Source organism: Nansenia antarctica (assembly GCF_963989245.1).
Source record: "Nansenia antarctica genome assembly, chromosome: 11".
NCBI lineage: Eukaryota > Metazoa > Chordata > Actinopteri > Argentiniformes > Microstomatidae > Nansenia > Nansenia antarctica.
In genome coordinates this window covers 7,459,861-7,484,406 of record NC_137681.1, presented here as the reverse complement: position 1 = coordinate 7,484,406, position 24,546 = coordinate 7,459,861, and the positions used below count along the sequence as shown (strand labels likewise).

General features: G+C 41.2%; 1 protein-coding gene across 1 annotated transcript in view; it reads right to left on the bottom strand.

The window, feature by feature from the left end:
* The window catches only part of scn4aa (sodium channel, voltage-gated, type IV, alpha, a), a gene marked incomplete at both ends in the record, with an annotated part of 24,701 nt that extends 213 nt beyond the window's left edge, over nt 1-24,488 (bottom strand). Inside the window, 25 exons of the mRNA XM_080541942.1 lie at nt 5-781; nt 1,403-1,673; nt 2,843-2,967; nt 3,124-3,265; nt 3,484-3,537; nt 5,751-6,032; nt 6,945-7,067; nt 7,315-7,488; nt 8,412-8,566; nt 9,743-9,878; nt 10,196-10,627; nt 13,295-13,651; nt 13,926-14,099; nt 14,668-14,906; nt 17,034-17,166; nt 17,494-17,649; nt 18,277-18,474; nt 19,456-19,597; nt 20,311-20,374; nt 20,494-20,748; nt 22,104-22,195; nt 22,826-22,954; nt 23,096-23,176; nt 23,563-23,690; nt 24,234-24,488. Coding sequence (XP_080398068.1) covers nt 5-781; nt 1,403-1,673; nt 2,843-2,967; nt 3,124-3,265; nt 3,484-3,537; nt 5,751-6,032; nt 6,945-7,067; nt 7,315-7,488; nt 8,412-8,566; nt 9,743-9,878; nt 10,196-10,627; nt 13,295-13,651; nt 13,926-14,099; nt 14,668-14,906; nt 17,034-17,166; nt 17,494-17,649; nt 18,277-18,474; nt 19,456-19,597; nt 20,311-20,374; nt 20,494-20,748; nt 22,104-22,195; nt 22,826-22,954; nt 23,096-23,176; nt 23,563-23,690; nt 24,234-24,488 — 5,074 coding nt within the window. The remainder of the gene's footprint in view (nt 1-4; nt 782-1,402; nt 1,674-2,842; nt 2,968-3,123; nt 3,266-3,483; nt 3,538-5,750; nt 6,033-6,944; nt 7,068-7,314; nt 7,489-8,411; nt 8,567-9,742; nt 9,879-10,195; nt 10,628-13,294; nt 13,652-13,925; nt 14,100-14,667; nt 14,907-17,033; nt 17,167-17,493; nt 17,650-18,276; nt 18,475-19,455; nt 19,598-20,310; nt 20,375-20,493; nt 20,749-22,103; nt 22,196-22,825; nt 22,955-23,095; nt 23,177-23,562; nt 23,691-24,233) is intronic.
* Between the last annotated feature and the right edge of the window lie 58 nt (nt 24,489-24,546).

The window sequence follows — 24,546 nt, the reverse complement described above, 5'->3', positions numbered from 1 at the left end:
TCACCCAGCACCGCTTGGGTGACCGCCAGCAGGATGTCCAAGCAGTGGATCTTGTCCCCGGTGACTATGGGCAAGTCCATTGCGATCAAGCGGATCCGGTTGGGCTTGGCAATCCGCAAGGGCTCCTGCAGCGTGTCACAGAATTCGGACAGGCGGCTGTACTCCAGGAACTGAGTGCCGTTGACGTCAAACTTCTCCCACGTCTCGTTGAACATCTCGAAGTCGTCCTCGCACAGCAGGTCACCGCTCTCCTCTTGGGCCACGTTGAAGTTCTCCAGGATGATGGCGATGTACATGTTGACCACCACCAGGAAAGATATGATGATGTAGCTGCAGAAGAACATGATACCCATGCCAGGGTTGCCGCAGTTACCCTTGACGTCCGTGCCAGGGTTCTCAGCGTTTGGGTCGCAGTCAGGCGGACCGCTGTTCAGGATGGGGAGTAGAAGTCCATCCCAGCCGGCTGAGGTGGTGATCTCAAACAGGCAGATGAGACTACTACCGAACGTCTGGAAGTTGAAGACGTCGTCGATGCCGGCTGCTTTTTTGACATATGCAAAGTTGGACATGCCGAATATGGAGAAGATGAACATGATCAGGAAGAGCAGGAGGCCAATGTTAAACAAGGCAGGAAGTGACATCATCAAAGCAAACAGCAGCGTCCTAATGCCCTTGGCTCCTTTGATGAGACGCAGGACTCTGCCTATCCTGGCCAGTCGGATGACTCTGAACAAGGTGGGAGACACAAAGTACTTCTCTATGATGTCTGCCAGCATTATACCTGGAATGGAATGGAGATGTACACCGGTTAGGAAGCAAGCAAATCTTTCCATGCAAGAACACTATTTAACCCTTCTGTCGTGTTCGTTTCTCCCCCCTTACTTTGGTGTTCCCGGTCAAATTTGACCGGTTTGTTTTAACTGCTCTTACATTAACACAAAAACCATTAATCATCACCAAATGTTATTTAACACCCTTTTAAGCTGTAAAGAATTTCTCAGACTAGCGTTTAAAATGAGTAACTGCACTGAATATACAAAGAATAGACACCGAAAATGTAGTGGTTGTGGATGTGTGGGTGTGTATGGGGATGTTTTCCATCTGATGGATGAACATAATCTAGGGTCACCCATTCATTTCCTATGGCGGTCATTTTTGACCGGGAACACCACAGGTGTTACAAAGTTGACTGAACCTCTCAAAATTCAATGAACGTGGTGATCAGCAATTGTACGTGTTCAAATGCCTAGTGTGGAGGATATCATAAGGCCTTGAGGCAATCAAATGTAAAACACAATATTTATAATTGATGAAAGTTGTAAATCGGTCAGATTTGACCCGAACACGATAGCAGGGTTAAGCCCATTTGAAAACTGCCTGTAGAAGGTTCCGGATTACCTACCTACTACTGAGAGGATGACCACAACAAAATCAAAAATATTCCATCCGATGGTGAAGAAATATTGTCGAAGGGCGAACATCTTGAGCAAACACTCTCCGGTGAAGACGATGATGAAGGCGAGGTTGATGTTGTACAGGAAGTCCTCCTTCTCTGCACTCTGGTCGTCCGTCTCGACCATCATGGTCACCATGTTGAGGCAGATCAGCACCATAATGAAGATGTCAAAGAACTGCTGAGAGATGAAGTCAAATACCACGCCTTGGATTTCATTCTTCAGGGGCAGAGAGGGCAGCAGGGAAGAGAGGGCGAGAGAGAGACAAACAGAAATTCCACAGGGTAATTTGGTCTGTTAACACCAGTGCTGTGCCGAAAAGGTTAACAGGGGTGAATGATGACGAGGTTATGACATGCATTCCAAGGTCATAAGGTCATATGCTGTTACTGTTTTATCCTAAAATACAACAAAAATTAAGCAATTTTCTTTTTCAAAAGGTGAATGAAATTATATTGTCCTTTTTGTATATAATGCTTTAGATGGAATATAAACAGAGTGGGAAATAGCTGGACAACAGGATAACATTTTTGATGCACGTCCCTTTGCGGGGATGAGGGCTATCTCTTCACCGATAGCAATGTTAAATAGTATGCCTGTGGTGTTGTTATTAACATATTTAGTGTATTTGTCTTTTAATGGTTATGCAGTTATAAGCAAAAACACTTTCCTCATATTTGTTTATCCCATTACATTTTGTCTATAACATGTCACTTATTTTCTATGGGTGTTTTTCTTGTTGTTTGTCCCACCTCCACCATGCTATGGATGCTTACTTGGATTGAATCTGTGTTTAGATTGATAGATTAAATCAAGTTACTACCACCAGTACTAGTACTACTACTATTACTACTGTTACTAGAGTAACATTAGGGTGTGGTTATAGTAACTAAATGCCAATTCTACACTGCCAGATTAAATGATAGATTAAATCAAGTTACCACCACCAGTACTAGTACTACTACTGCTACTACTACTACTACTACTACTACTACTACTACTACTACTACTACTACTACTACTACTACTACTACTACTACCTCTACTACTACTACTACTACTACTACTACTACTACTACTACTACTACTACTACTACTACTACTACTACTACTACTACTACCTCTACTACTACTACTACTACTACTACTACTACTACTACTACTACTACTACTACTACTACTACTACTACTACTGCTACTACTACTACTACTACTATTACCAGAGTAACATTAGGGTGTGGTTATAGTAACTAAATGCCAATTCTACACTGCCAGATTAAATGATAGATTAAATCAAGTTACCACCACCAGTACTAGTACTATTACTATTACCAGAGTAACATTAGGGGGTGGTTATAGTAGCTAAATGCCAATTCCACACTGCATACCGAGGGTCTGGGGATAGGCTTCACGGGCTTCTTGGAGCCAAGCTTCTTCATGGCCTCATGGTATTTCTTCTGCTCCTCCGTCATGAAGATGTCATCTCCAAAGTGCAGAAGCAAGCAACAAAAAGCTATTATTAGCATTCATATCAATCGTCAATTCAGTTCTTTAATCTAGTCTGATAGGGGGCAACGTTGGATTTTCCCACCATGCAGCAATTGATGTTATGTCCAAGTGAACATAATTATATGATATATGATATTCCTGATATTCAATTATATGATACTCATCTTTTTCTTTTGCTGATTGAAATTGTCTATAATGACACCGATGAAGAGGTTGAGGGTGAAAAAGGAGCCGAAGATGATGAAGATGACGAAGTAGATATACATGTAGAGGTTGATCTCATAGGAAGGCTGCTCCTCCGGCTGGGAGACGACAGATGGGTTTAAATGTAACATCAGTTTCATAATGCTTACACCACCATTATCCATTAACAACAGCATGGGTTTAAATGCAATAGTATTCATTCTGCATTCTGTTTTTGTCCTTTTTAATCTAAAATATAGCATTGTAAATAGTATACAGCACACTACAAAATACAAAGATGTTCTGTTCAATTGTATAATTAGTATAATTACAGTACCTCTCGTGAATCCACTGCAGCATACATGATGTCCATCCAGCCTTTGAACGTAGCCTGCAGAGAGACAGGGCACTGCTTTAAGGAGCTACACAAATGGACTGCACTTATATAGCGCCTTTATCCAAAGTGCTTTACAATGGCCTCTCATTCACCCATTCACACACACATTCACACACCAATGGCGGCAAGCTACCATGCAAGGCGCCGGGCTGCTCACTGGGAGCAATTTAGGGTTCAGTGTCTTGCCCAAGGACACTTCAACATGTGGCCAGCAGTGTGCTGACATGAAGTTAGTGGGGAGTGATTGAAGGAGCTACAAGTTAAATCTGGGTCTCCTGTGGCTGCGACTCCAAATCGCAATTACAATAGCTGTTTGTCTTATAGAACTAGCTTCTATCGCAAAACATGCTATCCAGGCCGCTGAGATAAGATCCTGATATGTCAAGTTAACAGGTCATAATACATATTTTGTATGAATACTTTTGATGTGCCTACTTTTTGTAACAAGCTACAATTTCACAACAAGATAATATACCAGCCAGGAGAAATTAATACACCAGTGGAGGCTAGTCCATTGAGGAAGTTTAAAAATTCCCCCAAAATGTAATTAAAACTTTAATTACATTTAAAAAAATAAAACAAATAAAAAGATATATACATTTGTTGCACAAAATGTAAAAAAAAGAAGAAGTAACCTCAACAGTGGTCCAAAATGGTTGAACTATGGGACTGTCCTTTCTATATCTCTAAGGACACTCACATATCACATCTTACCATTAGCAAATCAATTTATTTGTAAAAAAAAAATAAAGTTGAATGGGATCATAATACATTCACAGTGTTGCTTTGATTGATTATCCTCTTTTCCTCCTTCTGTCTATAGAAGGATATAAAATGTAAAAAATAATTAATAATTTTGCCATTTAGCAGACGCTTTTATCCAAAGCGACTTACAATTACGAATTACAGGGACATTCCCCCTGGAGTAACTGAGGGCTAAGTGCCTTACCCAAGGGCACACTAGTAGTGGTGTGGTTTCAGGCGGGATTCGAACTCACAACCTTCCGATCACAAGTCCAACTCACTATCCACTAGACCACCACTACCCCCCTTACTAAAATGTGTCCATAACTGTTCGTTTTTTTGTAACTGGCTGGTTAGTTCACTGCTACTGTTTTCTACCGTGATGGGGCTGGGCTGGGTGAGGGCCGGCCCCTCTCAGTCAATAAACACTAGGAGAGGGGAGAATGTCAACGTGCATACTCAGCATATTGCTCTCTGCTGAGGCCAGGCAGTGGTCCTCTGATCCCAGGGTCAGACTAGTGGTTGTATTGCCAGAGTTAAATGCCTGGAATGTACATGGGTAATGGTAAAGGTTGTTTGCCAACATTATTAAAAGCGAAGGTATCACTTACTGCTTCAACGCCCGGACTGCTTGATGAGATAATAACTAAACCTTCTAATCTAATTCACAACAGAATGTTAGAATGTGACTACCCACAATCCACTTGGCTTAACTGTGCACACTGCATGTATAGAACCGCAATCATGTGCAATAAGAGAAAACAGATCATCGGTGGACAGGAGCTATAATGGTCCACACATTTCTGAACTGGTCGTATATTATGAAAGCTTTTATTTTGAGCATTATTACGGCTATGGGAATATACTGTATAGCGTGTAGAAAAGTGTTATATTGCATTGTATGACTGGTGATGTGTTTTGTTTGACTGTGTGCATCTGAGAGTTGTTGTCTGGCCCCACCTGAACTTTGGTGTTCTAAAACTCTGCTAGCTGCTCTTTTAGGACACATCCTACCTGACTAGAGAGCGAGGGGCTTGTCTAGAAACAACAGCTATCCTGTGCCCTCTTGGCGCTCGATCTGAAAGGATTGGATACATTGGGGTTGTTTCTGGACCTAGCACCCAGAAGCCCTTGTGAGACATTACTACCCCCAGCACTGTGTCTCCTAAGACACCTGCTTTTCCCCTATACTATGCCTCCTAAGACTTCGACTGCCCCCCTTGCTCTAGTGTCTATTAGTGTCTATTAATAAAAAATAAAAATAAACTTTCTTTCTTTTTTTTCTTTCTTCTTCTGTCATGACGACTGCCAATGGCCCCTGGCCTGAGCTAGATCACTCTTCCTGCCAGAACTGGTGAATTGATGATTCACTTGCTTAGTCAAATGTATCGAGTGTAAGTCGCTTTGGAATAAGGCGTCTGCTAAATGCCAAAAATGTAAATGTAAAAATGTAAAATGCTCACCACTTGCAGCAGAGACAGGTAGCCCAGGCCCACGTTGTCGTAGTTGACCTTAACGTTGGTCCAGTGCGCCTCCCCCGTGGCTTCTTGCAGGGCCAGGCAGTCACTCTTGTTATTGACCACGTCGATGGAGAACAGCTCCTCAGTGGTGGTGTTGATGCAGCGGTAGAACTTTCCGGCAAACAGATTGACTCCCATGATGCTGAAGATCAGCCAGAAGATGAGGCACACTAGCAGCACGTTGAAGATGGAGGGGATGGCCCCGACCAGGGCGTTCACCACCACCTGCCCCCGTGAGAGAAGAGACAACAGTCATGACCACTACAGTCACCTCCGACACAATAGTCATTGCCAATCACTGTCAACTCTGCAACAACAATAATATCATTCAACGCTGCTACATACTGTATGTCTCAGTCGTAGACATCACTAAGGTGTCCATCAGCATGGTAACATCGTAACACCACCTCAACTCCACACTATCATAATAGTTAGTGTCTTAAAGACAGCGGTCTGGCTGGCGTAGTGGTTAAGGCAGCCGGCTGGAGTCCCAAAGGTTGCGTGTTCGAGACTTGACTAAGTGATGGGGTAGTGGTGGTCTAGTGGATAGTGAGTTGGACTTGGGATCGGAAGGTTGTGAGTTCAAATCCCGCCTGAAGCCACACCACTACTAGTGTGCCCTTGGGTAAGGCACTTAGCCCTCAGTTACTCCAGGGGGAATGTCCCTGTAATTCGTAATTGTAAGTCGCTTTGGATAAAAGCGTCTGCTAAAAATGACAAAATAAAGATAGTCTTGTTCACTGACAACGTCTGAATACGTCTGAATAATCGGCTAAATCTATCAACCAATCATCTCCAACAACGCCTTCCCCTTAACCCTCCCCTTTTTACGTCTCCCTGATATGCACTCGTCCTTTGTGAACTAGCTAGCTCGTTTTTGTCTTCCTTTGAGCCCAGTACAGAGGGAATGCTGTGCACAGTAGCCTGGGAACAAGGTTATCTTAAACGTTTCAATCAGCAATGTTACTTACTCTTACCTCGGTCAACTCTGCTACAACACCCTCATGTTGTGAGCATACAAACACCTCATGGTTAGTGAAAAAGGACAGCCAGGTCAGTTTAATATGGACACATCATGTCTACGGTAGGGGCGAGGGGTTGTGCGTGTGTGCAGGAGGGTTCTATATTTGAACTCACCCTCATCCCCTCAAATCTTGACAGGGCTCGAAGAGGCCTCAGAGCCCTAAGTGTTCGGAGAGATTTAATTGGTCCAAGTTCAGAGTAGCCCATCCAGTTAGCACCTAAGCTAATCAAGGAAACCTGAAGTGGGATTAAAACTTTATTTAAGTCATTACAACTAATGAAAAAAAAACTGTAGTTTTTGCTGACAAAACAAAATGACATACTTGCTGCCATAACATAAGACAAGTTATGTCTTTATTGGTTCTACCATTGAGCTCACATTCACAATGATAAAAAACTGTCTTGCCTAAGTGAGGTTTAGCATAAAAATAGTAAAAATGGACATGGTGTCCATCTCATTTCAAAACAAAAGAATGTAACTTACATCCACGATGAGGAAGTCCAACCAACACCAAGCATTAGTGAAGTAGGTTTTATAGCCGTATGCTACCCACTTCAAGAGCATCTCAATGATGAATACATAGGTGAAGACTTTGTCAGCATACTCAAGGATGATTTTGATGGTTCGGCGCTTTTCAATGTAGATGTCTTCAAAGGCCTAAAGGTTAAAAGGTTAAAAGTCACCCAGAATTAATGGTTATCAATTCAACTATAACAACATGACTTTCGGAGTGTTATGAAATGGATATCAAACCACAAGAGCAACATAAAGGATCCCGCAGTGACAGTACCCACTGTAATCGTGTGATGCAATCATGTCATCATGGACCAGAATCTCAAATCAATGCTTCCAATATCTTGTGGAATCAATGCCACGAAGTATTTAGGCTGTTTTAAGAGCAAAGGAAGGCCCTTACCCAGTATTAGTATAGTGTTCATAAAGTAAAGTGATCGGTGAGTGTAAGTGAAACATGATGTCGCAATGTCTGTTGCCCCGCGTTACCGAGCACCAAAAAAGACCAAAAGTGGAAAATAAACAAACAACAGGAATTCCCAGAGGAAACCATATTGAGAAAACACCCATCATTTCAGGAGGAGACCCACTGCACTCCCCTTGTGCTTGGTGTTTTAGATTAGAATTCTTGGAGCTGTTCTTCTTGGTCCCTGACAAAAGTTGTAAGTTCTTGATTAAGGACCAGGGACATGCTCTTGTTTTGATTGATTAATATGCGTATTTTGTATTTTGTTGTGTTGTGTTTTTTGAAGTTGTTATTTTGTAAACACGTTTCTATTGTAAACAGGGCCACACTGGCAAAAGAGATCTTGGTCTTGGTGTGTCTCCCTGGATAAATAAAGGTTAAATACAACAACAAAATAAACAGATATCTCCTGCGACTTTTTTTTTAATGCCTGTCCAGAAAGTGTCTAAGCTTGTGAGCACTAACCTGTGTGTTCCAGGGACACGGGAGGTGATTCATAAGTGGAAGTTCAGTAACTTTATCCAAAATAAAAGTCCTCCACCAGGACTATGTCTGTGTCTCTGAGGAGACTATGTCTGGTCCTCTGAGGAGACTCACTCACCAGAGCTCCACTACTGAGGAGGATCATGAAGATGATGAAGGTCTCAAAGTAGTCGTGCTCCACGATGGTGAAGGCGGTCCGCCGCAGGTTCCACCACTTCTTGCCTTTGCCCTCAGAGACGTCAAAGGTCAGGCACGGCCACTTCCTTATACACTCTGAGGGGAGAGAAATGTCAACAATGTGTCTTTGTCTTGTGGTATATTTTCACACACACACATAGACCTGTGTAGATGTCTGTCTTATTGTACACACATTCGTAGACCTGTATATTCTACTAACAAGGGGGGTTTTATGAATTCGCATTCCTTTGTCTTAGAAGTTACATGGTCATTTCTTTGTCCTAGCACATGTTCAAGATGGCCTCCCTTCCTGTGACCTGCCCCCTGCCCTTTGACCTGAATGACACTTTCACTCCTTGACCATTGGGGGTATACATTTGTGAGCTGAACAAAGAGCTCTCTCTCTCTTTCCCACCGGCTGCCCATCCATCTACATCAGAGAGGAATGCTGTAACCTGTATTGTAACTTTGATTGAATAAAATAGTCTATAACTCAGAGGTTTTACGTATCTTTTTTGTATCTTTTTTTGTATGTGTCCCTAAGGTTACGTATTTAGCTTAGGTTGTATAGCAGCACTCTGTTATCCCTATTCAAGCTCACAGTGACAGCCTAAAAAAATCTATAAACCGAATGGAGGTTATAGGCAAAGGTAACTGTTACTGAGTTATTTCAATAATGTACTCAAAGGGGTAAATCCAATTTCAATTCAGTCAATTCAGGAAGTGATTTTAATAAAAACAAATTAAAAACATTTAAAGTAACAAGTTTAAATTCTTTCAGTTTATTGAGAAAACATTAACAAATAAATCACCTATTTGCAATCAAATGTGTGCTACCACCTGTGATCCACATACTACCCATACAGGTGATGGACTGAATCCCTAGGCCTGCCAATTTCTACTATTGCCCATCTCCCTCTTTCTAAAATAAAGGAACAAACTAATGCAGGGAGTGGGGTGGGGGTACTTCCTGTGTAGTGAACTGTACTTCCTGTGTAGTGAAATGTACTTCCTGTGTAGTGAACTGTACTTCCTGTGTAGTGAACTGTACTTCCTGTGTAGTGAAATGTACTTCCTGTGTAGTGAACTGTACTTCCTGTGTAGTGAAATGTACTTCCTGTGTAGTGGACTGTAATTCCTGTGTAGTGGACTGTACTTCCTGTGTAGTGTACTGTACTTCCTGTGTAGTGGACTGTACTTCCTGTGTAGTGAACTGTACTTCCTATGTAGTGGACTGTACTTCCTGTGCAGTGAACTGTACTTCCTGTGTACCGTCAGTGAAGAAGTTCTCTGGTTCCGTCGGCTCAGGCTCCTCCTCTTCCTCATCGTCCTCTTTCTCAGGCTCAGGAGGATTGTAGTCCACCGTGCTGCACACCGACGACGAGTCATCATCCAGAGCACCCATCAGCTAGGCGGGGGAGGAGAAAGACTGACTGATTAACGCACAGCTTCAGCCACTATGTCTATGAAGTACCCGTTGCTGTATTCCCCCAGCGACCCTTTATGGAAGTTCTGCCCAAAGAAAAAACTTGGAATGTTGTAGCATCATCATTATTATTATTATTATTATTATTATTATTATTATTATTATTATGGCTTATATAATCTCATAATAATTAGCTATTTCAGCAAATTCTCAGTCAGGTAAGTCTACTCTTAACCCTGTCTTTACTATCCTGTCTAAACCCTGTCTTTACTATCAACATCTTAAATCTCCCATCAAACCTTTGAATGTTGACCGTGTTCATTTTCTTCTTCTGACTCGTCGTCGTCAGACTCAGAGTCAGACTCTCCGGGGGCGATGGGCACGTTGAGTCTGATCTCGTCTACATCCACTATGTACCCCGAAGGCCTCCCCTCAACCATACAGTTGGACGGTCGGTCGGCCATTTTGAAATCCTGGCCTGTGTCCAAGTGGTTCAGAGCAAGATCCTCCTTTTTGGGGTCTTCATCATCCCCCTTGCCCTCCTCCTCCTCCTCTGCCTTTTTGCCTAGCAGCCGATTGATTATCCCGCGGACAAAGGCCTTGACCCAGTCTATCCCTCTGTTTATCCTGCCCATGGCGAGCTGGAGATTGTTCATCTCTCCGTCATCGTCGCTGGACAGGTTGTCCCCGCTGAACGAGCTGAGCAGCAAGGCCAGGAAGAGGTTCAGCACCTTGGAGAGAGAGAGAGAGAGGGAGAGAGAGGGAGGGAGAGATAGGTGCGAATAAATAAAGGCAGGGAGACTGAGGGAACAGACATAACAATTTTTTTACTTGAACATAAAAACATTACGGAAAATAGTTGTCCTATCTGCATGGCGTGAAACAGGATGACTCCTCTACATTGAGTATCAAGTTGGTCTTGTCCTGTTATGGCGGCGCAGCAATAAATATTATGTTGTCTGCCGGCTCTTGTGGAGGCGGCTATCTTTAGTGTCTAAACCCTGTTAGTCCATTTCTCGGTTCCTATTTCCCAGGTTTAGATGAGGATCATGATTACATGTTTCTAGGGAAGGCTGGTCTCGCTCATCACATTGTGGGAGCTGGGAGTCAGTGAGGGGCACAGGGAACGGGCTGGGGGGGGGGCAGCAGGAGCAGGGTTGCAGGGGTGGGGGGGGTCAAGCCAATACATCTGAGAGGGCAGAAGAGTTTACTCGTGTGACAATACATGGTCGGAGACCATATAGGATTACCACAGGGTAATGAAGAACTAAAGGACTTGGGGGGTCAAAAACAGCAAACAGGCCTTTCAAGAAGGTTTAGAGTTCATATTTATAACATGATATTTACTATGGAATAAAACATCCTCAGACAGGAAGATAGAAAAAACGTACACTCAAAACACACAAGATCAGCCATTGGCAAATAAATGGCGGCCAGCTTCTACTAATTCAAACCACAATTTATAGTGAGGTAGAGCATTTCTTGCAACTCCAACGCAAATCCCAAAGTTCTATAAGGTAGAGACAAATGGACATTTGATTTACCTCCCTATCAATTAGTGTGCATTTTGCTGATGATGAATTTTGCTGATGAAGTGTTAAATCAGATCCTCTGCCTCTCTCGCCACGCCACTTGCTCAGCTGTCCATGCCGTCCGTGTTCCTTCCTTGCCAGGGGGCTCACTTGAGCTGGGTCTTAGCACATACCCAAGGTCAAAACCACTGTTTGCTGGCTCAGGTCATTTGACTTAAATAGAAGCCCCCTCCAGCCCAATAAATAGCATGTATCGCTTCGCTTTTTGCTGTCTGTTGTTTGGGGAGGCGGGGGGAAGGGGGGGGGGGGTATTATATTAGTTTTGGCACAGAGGTGACATGCCTCCCAGTGCTTTTGTTAGCTTGTCAAGATGAGCCATTTCCTCTTCTTTCTATGAATAACCCCACAGGAAATGCATTTGGCGCACGTTGTGAATATGATGCTTATGTGATCAGCTGCGAAGAACTCACCTGCATGCTTATTTGTCTTAGGGTTTGCACACACACAATAACACAAAAAACAAAACAAAAACAAAAGAAAAAAGCTATTGTACAGGGGAGGTTATTATTATTATTACTTATTACTTATTACTTATTATTCTACTTTTTAGGTTGAGCCTCCCCTAAATATTTTACCTTAAAATATTAATGAAAAATAAAGAAATAATAGTACATTTATTCAATGAAAACAGAATTATGAAAGGAATCAACTGAAAAGGAATATTAAGACAGTTGCTTCAAGAGATATTTTGAAATTGTGATTTAGATTGCTCTTGTGAGTGCTGCCCCAAGCAATGTTACAGCATAAAATAAACAGATATCATGGGTACAATTTTATAAATTTATATTTATAAATTATTATTATTATTATTATTATTATTATTATTATAATTCCTATAATTCAGATCCATTAATTGTATTGCTATTGAATTCATATTTTGCCTCCTACTCGAAATATTCTTACATTGCCACATTGCTATTCATAGACATGATGTGTATTGCATTTTTTATACTGTACTACTGCCCTGTACTACTGCCCCCCTACTGGAAACTATTCTGTTGCCCAGCTGTCTGTCTGTCTGTCTGTCCTTGGTGTCACGGGGGGCAACAATAGTCTCCCCCTCAGCTGACCACCAGATCTCCTGTATTAACTGAGTATTATCATACTATAATCACTTGGTCTGCAGAGATTTCAGATAACAGTTATTGAGATTTACAAGTTAACAGTAGTGGCAGATGTCCAGAGTTTAGACACAGAGTGCATGTGTTGTTGAGGGGCATTATCTGTGATCTCTGAAATGTTTACTACTTAAATAAGATTGATGCCTGCCTTAGCCATTCACTCACTATCTATTTATACATCCATATCGAAGCCTAATAAGAAGACAAGGCTTATTACAAACATTTGATCATACTTAATCAATGTTTAGTGAATTAGCATTCTGAGTATAGTACTATTAGTATTTCCTATATTATCAAATCCTTTGTGTAAAATGATCTGTGGACGGAGGTTTAAGGTTTAAGGTTGGCATATCGAGATGAAGATGACAATGGACCTATCGCTAAGCCACACCCCCTTTGAAAACTCAGACAAACAAACAACGCATCACTGACAGTGACTGACTGACCGACCGTGACTGAATGACATTCAATGACATACAATGTCGGGAGTTGGAACATTTTCTGAAAGATTTCTGATTTACCACAGCAAGTAATAGCTTTTCACCATCAGATATTAGCGAGTTGTTTGTCTGCGTTTTCTGCCTGTAGTGACTTTTGCTGTGATATGATTGGAAAATTTCTATTTTGGGGCGTGGCTTAGCGATAGGTCCATTGGGGTTGAAGGATGAAGTGTTATTGCACTCACCACCAGGTTTCCTATGACCATAACCATCATGAAGACGATCAGGCACATCCCAGCTCCGGCCACCTCCATGCAGTCCCACATGGTCTCGATCCACTCCCCGCACAGGATACGGAACACGATGAGGAAGGAGTGGAAGAAGTCCCTCATGTGCCAGCGTGGTAACTCGCAGTCGGCGGCGATCTTACACACACAGTCCTTGTAGTCCTTGCCGAAGAGCTGCATGCCCACCACCGCGAAGATGAAGACGATGATGGCCAGCACCAAAGTCAGGTTCCCCAAGGCGCCCACTGAGTTCCCGATGATCCTGATCAACATGTTGAGGGTGGGCCAGGACTTGGCCAGTTTGAAGACACGCAGCTGCCTCCAACACACAGTACGTTAATGAACAGAAAGACAAGCAGATAACACAAATAACGGTTTTCATCGACGGAAATTCTGCCGATGCTATGTTGAATCCTGTTTTAGGCTGACCAGGGACAATGAAAAGATGAATAGCCAACAATGTCACTTTCAAGTTGAAGTGCAAACAAACATTTAAATGACTATAAATGGTCCCCAGTCAACTGAATGATTATAAAGGAAAGATTCCATGATGTATATTTTTTGTGGAGGTCTATTGAGTGTGTCTTACCAAACGGAAGGACCGAAGGACTGACAGGCCCTGGACATTGGCCAGGCCCAACTCCACCAGACTGAATGTGACAATGATGCTGTCGAAGATGTTCCAGCCAACCTGGAAGTAGTAATAGGGGTCCATGGCGACAAGCTTGAAGACCATCTCTGCTGTGAAGATGCCAGTGAAAACCTAGAAGGGTGAACATAATCATCATTTAAAAAAAAATTGATTTACGTTATCAAATGGAATCCTCAGATTGTGATCGAAAAGATATCCACACTAATGGAGATGGTATGAACTAAATCTATCATGTATTTCAAAACTATTAGGCCAATTACTGACAACTCTGACAGGGGGATGATTGCAGGATGAGAACTTGTTAAACCAGGGTGTGTTCCATTTATCTACCCTTCACACAGAAGTGTGCATTCATGCACTAACCCTTATGGACTTAAAAGTGATTGGTAGAGAATCGGAAAAACGCAACCAATGGTCCATCCATTGATCAACCCCAGTCAAAGTTGGCAGCAATTGGCCCACTGTGTTTGTGTTAGACAGTTTGAGTTGTTGGGGTACAGTATGTGACCTCCCCAATAGTACAAAGTCTGTCAAAGTTTGCCAGATATTTACATAATTACAACAGCGGTCTGAAGTCTAGCTAGGTCCAATTATGACAAACTTTGATCTAGGTGTGAAAGCTCATTGAGGTTCTGGAATGTCTCTCTAGAATCTTCCCGGGGTTCTGAACCAGTCTCACCAGGTTCCCCACAGACAAGACGTCTTCGAACTCGGGGCTCATAGGGTAGTGCTCCATGGCCATGAAGAGAGTGTTGAGCACGATGCAGATGGTGATGCCGAGGTCCACGAAAGGGTCCATCACAAAAATCAACATATACTTCTTCATCACCACCCAGGGCACACAGCAGTCCCACTTCAGGAAGGTGTTGGCGAACTTGTACCATCCGGGAGGGCATGGCCTATTGAGATCCTCCAGCTCTATTAGAGTGAGGGGGAGAGGAAGGAAGTATGAGTGAGGGGACTTCTATTAGTCAGCCAGGGTGAAAGTGGAGCAGGGAGAATGAAAGGCATCCTTTGCTCCTCTCCTATCCCTCATGAACACTGTCAAAAAGGTTGTTCAGGTGACTACTTAAGGTTGATCGTTTAGAGGTTGGTTAGCCATATTTTGGTTAGCCATATTTATATATACAGTCAATAAAAAAGCATAAAGGATCAGCACTAAAACCGGTAGTGTCTGTAGATAGGATTGACACGTCCAACTTCCTAAATACGTGGATGGGATATGTTTCAGGGATATTTAGGAAATACTCAAGCCATTGAAGTAAAATAGACCGTAACAGTGGGCAACATCATAAATTCAAGCCCAACTCACACTCGCCAGGCTGAAATATCCGAAGCTTAGCACCAAGAGGGCATGCGACTGTACGTTAACAGGGATCTCTCCTTCACACAATGTGATTGACACATTGAGTGCTGGCAGGCTGCTTCAGACAATGCTACTGTAATGCTACTGTAATGACTGAGAGATCAGAGTGCCACGTGAAGAACTGCATGATAAGCTAGGCAATTACACTTCACATTAGAGCATTGCCCGCCTGCAGTCCAAACTAAGCCTGATGCATTTCAAAACTCGCTATTGGGACTTGACACGTCTCCTAGATGTTTATATCTGTCTGAAAGGCATAAATTAGAGCTCAGATATAGATGTCATGGACTAGATGCTGTATGAAGAGGTAGATATGTGAAAAAGATAGGACACCTCATGAAAACCGTTGTCTTTTTCAACATATTTAAACATATGGACATTTGATCTTCATTTGAACAATATTGAGAGATGGAGTAACTAAATACTAACTAATAACTGAACAAATAAAAAAGTTATTTGTAAAATGTAATTAATAGAAATGCAACTTTCTTGTGAGAAAAAAAGTTAGGACACCCCCACATTTATTACTACTTAAAATGCCTAAAATTATAATCAAGCGCACCACATCAGGTGCAAATGATTAGAACAAGATCTTGGAGGAGCCTGTCTTATTTAAACCTCCGACATTTAGTATGGTTTGCTCTTGATTGTTGAAGTGAGTGGTATCACCATGGCGAGATCAAAAGAGCTCTCTGAGACCTTCAGAAAGAAGGTTGGAGATCCGTATGAGTCTGGGAAGGGATTTAAAAAGATCTCAAAACAATGAAATCAGCCATTCCACTCTCCGGAAAATAATTTACAATTAATTTACAATTTGTGGAGAACATTTAAAACAACTGCCAACATGGCCAGGCCAGGGTTTCTAGCAAGTTCATCCCAAGAGCAGACCGCAAGATGCTTAAAGAAGTCTCCAACAATCAAAAAAAAATCATCACAGGACCTATGGGTAGCTCTTGCCACAGTTGATGCCAAAGTACATGCATCTACCATCAGGAAGAAACTGCAGTTTGATTATCATGGGAGGTGTGCAAGGAGGAAACCCTCGCTGTCAAAAGATCCTATCAGGGCAAGACTAAAGTTTGCCAGAGAACATCTCGACAAACACCATGCCTTCTGGAACAATGTGCTTTGGGCAGATTAATCCAAAGTTTATGACATGACAATGACCCAAAACATTCCAGTAAATCCACCAAGGAATGGCTCAAAATAAAGTAATGGAAAGTTCTGTATGGCCAAGCCCAGATCTTAATCCAATCATCCAAGACATCACACAGCTGAAAGAATTCTGCATGGAGAAGTGGATGTCAGAGACTGGCAGAGTGTTATAGGAAACATCTAATTGAGGTTATTTCAATTAGGGCATAGGATGTTCCAACTTTTTCCTCAGTAGGAATTGGCATCTTAAATAAATAAATACAATTTAAAAAAAAGATTTATAAATAAATCATAACAAAGTTACATTTGAATTATTTTTGGTTTAATTACATCACCTTTATCTATTGTCTAAAAGAAGATCAAATATTTATATATTTGGTTACATTTCAGTTAATTTATCAATCTATTCTCAAACAATTTTAAGTAGAAATACTATTATTGCCTCCATTTCTATATTACGTTACTCAATCATCATCATCATCATCATCATCATCATCATCATCATCATCATGTCTTTCTCATACCATCCATGGCGTTTGCTGTGGTGAGGACACTGACAGCACTGCCAGCTCTGTGTTTCAAGCCAGGCTGCTCCAGGTGACACATGCTGTGCAAAGAACCCATGGACTTCTTTTCCTTCTTTTCCTCTGTATCAGACTGGGAACATTTTTTTAAAGTTCATTATTACTGGTCACAAGTTGTCAGAACTGTTAGCTGACCTCTGGATTCAGAGCCAAGAGGACCATATCAAAGCCAGAGTACAAAGTCATAGCATTTGGTTCACACTAGGATCAAGTAATCAGATCAGACAGTTGCACTTAACAATTCTCCCAAGATCATTAGACAAAGCAACCTGCGTTTACAGATAAACGCCAAGAAAACTGGCCCCAAACAACGTGCATTCTCAGCCCTGAGGCAACATTCTGACCCATGACCTTTGACCTGATAAGGTAAACCATAGCAGAGGGTCACAGACTAACTAACCTCTTCTAAGGGCACACGGTTGATGACCAGTCGGGGCACGATTCTCCCGTTACAGTCCTTGATGACTTCATCGTCCTCTCCAACACTCTGCCCGTCACCCGTTAACCCTGACCCCGTGTGATGGCTGTTGAGGGTTGCCTGACTCCCAGCTGGTCCCTGTCTCCAACACCAATAATGAAGAAATCAGTAACCAACGTCAACAGAAACATTTCCAGTTTTAGTTTGGTTTAAGAGAAAGGGCTAAGTGTTACAGTTTTAGTTTGGTTTAAGAGAAAGGGCTAAGTGTGTCACAGTACTTGGCTGCTATTTCACTATTACGTGAATCCAAGTCTACTGTAAAAAGGAATTAAATCAAAACCAGTACAAAAATGAACACCCTCACTATCACATCGTATATCAGAAGACATTTTAAAACGGCAGCTGAAAACATATCTTTTTAACCTGGTATACAATTATTAATACTTTTAATTTATTCCTACTCTTTTCCCCAAAAAATATTTTACTGTTTTTTCTCTTTATTAAAGTTGTTCTATTCATTATTGTGATATAATTGTGCTGAACTGTCAAAGTACTTTGAGCTGCATAAGCTGTATGAAAGGTGCTATACAAATAACATAATAATAATAATAATAATAATAATAATAATAATAATAATAATAATAATAATAATAATAATAATTATCATTATTATAGAGAATAGAGATAAAACTGCAGTTTTCCCAGAGCAGCCTTGTACATTGTATATTTACAATACCCTTGTAGGGATACCGGCTGTAACCCGACCTGCTCTTGGTTCTTGAGTTGCTCCATAAGCCTCTGAAACTCCTCCTCCTTCTCCCTGGCCTCTGCCAGAGTGGCCTCGTTCTGTTCATCGTAGGCCATGGCCACCACAGCCAGAATGAGGTTGATGAGGTAGAAGGACCCCAAGAAGATGACCACCACAAAGAAGATCATGTAGGTCTTCCCCGCTGCTCGAAGGGTCTGAATTGAAGAGGGCAGGTATAGAACAGTGAGGACACTTTATCAATCTGAGATAAATAAGATCTGAGATAAATCTCTAGTTCTCTCTTATCAGTAAGTAAGTCTATAGTAGAGAGTGTAGCCCCTTTTCTGTTCTGTGCAAGTACTTCGCTAGTCATAATTTTTGTATATATATATATTTTTTGTACATAATGTTTTAGGCACTTTCAATCATTTTACAAAAAGAAACCACTCTATAGAACCACAAAGCAAAAGGTTTTCCATGGACATAACATGGTAATAACAGTGAAATTGTAAAGAACTAATTTATATGCTAATGCGAAAAATGGAATGTTTGAAACCAAAACTAGAAAAACATGATAATTGAATGTTAAGAGGAAATTATAGAATACATTTCGATTTTCGTATATTTTCCTCATGCAACTGAAACCAAGATTTGTTTCTTGGATGTGTGATTTGTTGGTGTAACATGGCAAGCCCTTCGACAACATTTGTCAGGGAAACAAGAGACATCACAACATCCAGAGTCGTTATTATACTTTTCCGTCAATTTTAGAGCTAGAATTGATGTGTATGGCTACTATCAATGCTACATAGACCGTTTTCAATGGGAACAGTTCTTCAGTTCCTCTAGAACACAAGCAGTAAATATTGAGGAAAAGTGCCAACCAAAAAGATGAGATACACATTGCAGGGATCAACTGGGAGGTTTAGTGCAGTGTGGCAGCCTTTCATTTCTTACGTGGAACGTCTAACAATGCCTCTTACTTCTTAAAAATGGCTTTGTATTATATATGAGAAGTACTCTGTGAACTGTTATTTATTATTATTTTTGTTTCTGTTTTTGTTTTGTTTTGTTGTTTTCACTGTTTTGTATGTGTGCTTATGTCTGTTGCGTACTGTAATGTCTCTGAAAACTAAATAAAAAACACATTGAGTAAAAAAAACACATTGAGTAAAAAAAAGAAAATAAGTGCCAACCAGTTGGAACAGGTTCTCCCAGTAGTCCTGCGTCATGAGTCTGAAGAGCGCCAGGAAGGCCCAGCCGAAGGAGTCGTAGCTGGTGTAGCCGTAGTTGGGGTTCCTCCCGGCCTTCATGCACATGTATCCTTCAGGGCACTTTCTATCAACAAGGCAGCGGTGGAGAATCAGTTTGCAAAGCCATCTAACATCTAGCTACAACATAGATTACCTGAGAGAAACTGAGAGAAAATATTTGACAGTTCTACCATTTTTATTGAATTCTCTATCAGAGAAGTATTCTTTCTCTTCATTTCTCTTAGCTAACAAGAAATCGGGGCTCCCCTGTGGGCCACAAGTGGAAATTGCTATTGCTAAGGTGCCACGGGTGCTAGCTAGCTTCCATCATTACATAAGATCCTGTCATGCGAACAGGCAGTAATAAATATTTGCTACGGATAGTTTTTCCAGTAACAAGCTATGAGTTGACATCAGAGTGGCTGTACTGGCCAGGAGAAATCAATAATGCTCATACCTTAGCCTATTAGATTAGATTTGTCTCTTGTCTCTTTATATAGTTGCTGTTTTGCTAGTGAGGTCTAGTTCAACATTTATAGAGAATAGTTCTAAACTAAAATACATGACTGCATTACAATTTATTGGAATTACATTGTTCAGTTATAATAACACACCCAGAATTAAAAAATAATAATAATAAAAATGTAAACAAGGACTCTCTACGGACCTTGAAGTGAATGATGATGATATACATCTGTATTGTTTTTTCTGATTATTATTGTTATTATTTCATGCCACTGACTGATTACGACTTGTTTGCAATAAAAAGATTTGTAAAAATAAAAATAAATAACATACCCAGAATCAGAGCTGTTTCCACAGAGTAGAGCATCAAGGGCCCCATCCAGATAGTAGTGATTGTCTGTAGTTTGTAGACAGATGAATTCAAACACAGAATAAAATCAACTTCAGCCAATGAAAACATCAGCATGAAGTTAAGGGACAGACTGTTTAAAAAAAAATAATAATAATCAAACCTACCAATGTTGTCAATATATTCCTTGAAATCAAATGTACTATTGGTAGTGTCATTGAAGGCCATGGGTGGGGTGGTGGGTATATCAAATCCTGTAATGTTTGCGACGACTGGCCACCGGACACACTTGTGGCGCAGATTTCCCATGAAGAGTTGAAGGCCGATGAGGGCAAAGACAGCCAGGGCGAACACGGTGAGGATCATCACGTTCACCATCTTCTTCACTGACTCGATCAGGGCACCAACGATGGTTTTCAAACCTGAACAGATGTTAATGAACGCATGTCAGTGAAATCACAAACAGTAGGCCTTGCATAAACCTGAACCTTTGACTAGCATCACTAACATTGTCAATGCCTCTTCTGATGACCATTCATAATTTAACTCAAATGTTATATTTGGAAATATATATACCATCTTTGTTTGAAACCAACACACTGATAGATAATCTGATAGATAACGACGACCGTTAATGTAGTATAATTAACAGTCATTTAATAGAACACCTGTGCGGCGGAGTGATACATATAGTTAAAAGTCCCAGTGCTGTTATACTGTATATCGGCACTCATGGAATGCCTCTTGGCCGATCAAATTACTTGGTCGGAACTAACTATTGTATAATACGCCTTATCTCAATAGAAGGGCTTCCAACAACGATAAACCTACACATCTCCAAACATGACAATGGGTCTGCTAAAACTATTAATCCAGCTGTATTCTCATTTGATAGTTCAGTTCGGTTCCTATCACAATTGAAACAGAGGTTGAGCATTCAAACCAGATCAAATCATTGGTGAAATGCATACAGAGAGAATACTTTTGAAGTTTAATAATCATTTCTATTTGTCTAGTCTCGCCAATACTGGTAATATACGTATGTGACACAGTCTGATCATTTGGTCCTCGTGTCCTAGGGCTCTGAGGCCTCTTCGAGCCCTGTCAAGATTTGAGGGGATGAGGGTGAGTAACAGCTTGCCTCATTCAAATATGTGTCACGTTCTAATGCTTTGGTCCTCATGTCGGGATCCGATGTAATGATCAGACTTTTCTTTCGAAAAATGTGACTACATTTCCGCGTTGTTGAAAGTCAACAACACGTCGCTAGTCAACTAACACAGCTTTGTGAGCTTGCTAACAATGTAAAGTAGTATATAGTTAACTAGGCAGCAGTGTTCAGACTTGGGGGATTACTCACCCAATCCATTACGTTGCAGTATTTTGGCTTGACTAGCGAGTTTGTGTTGTGATTTTCAACTACGTTATGAACACTTGAACACTTGATCTCTGCACTTTATATTTATATTAATTATGACTCTTGCACTTTGATGTTGGTTTGCACTGTCTTGTCCTGTCTTGCACCTGTCCTGCTGTAAACCGTGCTCCATTGTTCCAAACCAAATTCCTAACATGTTTACATGTCATGGCAATAAAAGTCTTCTGATTCTGATTCTGATTCTGATTCTGATTCTGATTCTGATTCTGATACGTTGAAACGTAGTTCTGTGTTTCAACATAAAAGTCTGAACATTTTGATTTGGTTGCCGACATGCGGACCAAATGATCAGACTGTGTCAACATATGTCAACATGGTGGAAAATGAATGAAAACGTACCAGGAATCACAGTGATTGTTTTAAGCGCTCGGAGTACACGGAACGTCCTAAGGGCTGACATGTTGCCTAGATCAACAAACTCAGTGATGTACCTGAGGAGACAGACACACCACGCAGCAACACCGTTAGCCAAAGAAAAACTCACTGAATTATCCTAATTTGGACAGGTTGCATTAAACTGTTCAACTTGTACACTGCTGAAAAAAGCACTCCACACAAATAGTACACACACAACATAAGATATGGCATTCAGTGTGGTATATGATATGTTTTAATGGAGTCTATTTTTAGATTGGTCCACTACTTTGGCCAAATGGCCTGGCTAACTGGCAGGGCAGGGGGTGAGAGGGTGGTCCAACCATTTACTCATCTAGCAAACAAGAAGTGTTGTATGTCATTTACCTAATCACTCATAATCATTATCTTCTGCATCATTTTTCTTATTTTGCAGTATTCCAATTTGTTTTTTTAAATCCCTAAGATTAAAGGTAGCCTATAGAATGTAGCGTTGTGTTTTGTTGCCCTATGTAGCCATACGGAACATCTAAAACATAACAAATGATACATACAAATGTAAAATGGGTACAGAATAGGCACAAGTAATGTCTTTCATTAATAATAACTTAACCTTCTACACTACCGTACATTTAGGAGAATATATTTCATTGTTAACCATGAAACAAATAACTACCATGTCTATCACTGGTTATTCGGATACTTACGCCATGCTGATCACCATGAAATCAAGCCAATTCCATGGATCTCGAAGGAATGTAAATGGCCCAACACAGAAGCCTCTAGAAAACACTTTGACTGTTGCCTCAAAGGTATAAATACCAGTAAAAACATATCTGCAATGAGAAAGCATTTCAGAACTCCAATGATCACTACAATGTTACGAGTGTACAGTGTACATTTCTGCATTAGTAGTATAGTATGTTGAGGAAAACTCTTGATTAAGAAGAAACAAGAGTATTGGTTGGTATACTCACTCAACCATTTTACTCCATGGCGGTGGGTCGCTCATCGTCATAAATATGCAGTTCGCAAGAATGGTAATCATTATGAACATGCTGAATAATGTTGATATAGAGTCAAGGCAAATTCATTGGTTGTACTGCAGTTAGTAACATCAAGGCTTTATATATATGTTACGGTACATGTGGGAATACGGTACATGTGGGAAAACTAGGGTTAGGGTTAGGTACTAGGGTGCTACGGTTAGGGTTAGGGGTAGGGGTAGGGGTAGGGTTAGGGTTAGGATTAGGGTTAGACATGCCAGCATGTACCAAGTCGACGTAGCACCTAACCCTAACCCTAGTTTTCCCACATGTACCGTATTCCCACATGTACCGTAACATATAGATAAACAATACCCAACTTAACTCAAGCATAACTCAAACAGTGCATTGTAAATCATGTTATTATTATAATCATTATCAAGACCATCCAAAGTCATAAAGGATATGAATGTATGAGAATTTTTATGGATCCTCTTCTAAGAAGATTGAAGGGGCTTAGAATGTAACAAGCTGGTTCGGCATTGAACCTGAAGATTGTTTGTCCGTTGGTGATCACAATAAAGGTCTGAAAAACATTGCATAAAGGGCATCCCTATAGTTTGGCTGAAAGGCTAAAATAACTGAAGTTGTTGTTGACATACAACCCAGTAAACAAAGAGTCCAAAAGACGTCCTCAGGGAAGCCGGAATATGGGTTCAGGTGACGTCTTTCTAGGACGTCCAGATGACGACTTTCTAGGACGATTCTGTAGTCCATAAGACGTCCTAAAGACGTTATCTGGACGTCCTAGAAAGACGTCATCTGGACTTCCTAGAAAGACGTCATCTGAACCCAAATTCCGGCTTCCCTGAGGACGTCTTTTGGACTCTTTGTTTACTGGCAAACTTTGTTGAAACCATAAAATGAATGCATGCATTAGGTAATTATAAGGGAATACGTAATACATTCTACCATATATAGAGAAATACAAGCAAGTCTGGTAGCCTGCCTGGCTAACAATCTACATCACTGCACTTGATATGAAGATATATTATATACATTTTAAATGGTTTAAGTTGAATGGCCTAGTGATACTGCTGGGAGTGCCCTGATGGCTTGGAGGACTGACTTTCTTTAATTTGTAGAAGGGGTCCAGATCCTCCAGAGGAGTGTTGAGCATCTCTTTAGGAGCATCTCCATAGATCATTGGCACACTCTTGCCGGCCTCCATGTCTTTCTTCGGGGCGGACGGCCCTTCCTCCACATACCCCTCTACTGCAGCAGCTTTTGTCCTTTCCTCGAGGAGCCTCTCAATCTCCGCCAGTGATTCTGGAGTGAAGCGGCGGAACGCCTTGGCGCCTGTGAGAGGGAGCACGGGTGCCATCTTCGCATTGCGAAGAGATACCACCACACCGGGGTCTCTCTAGAGTGAGCTGTAAGGG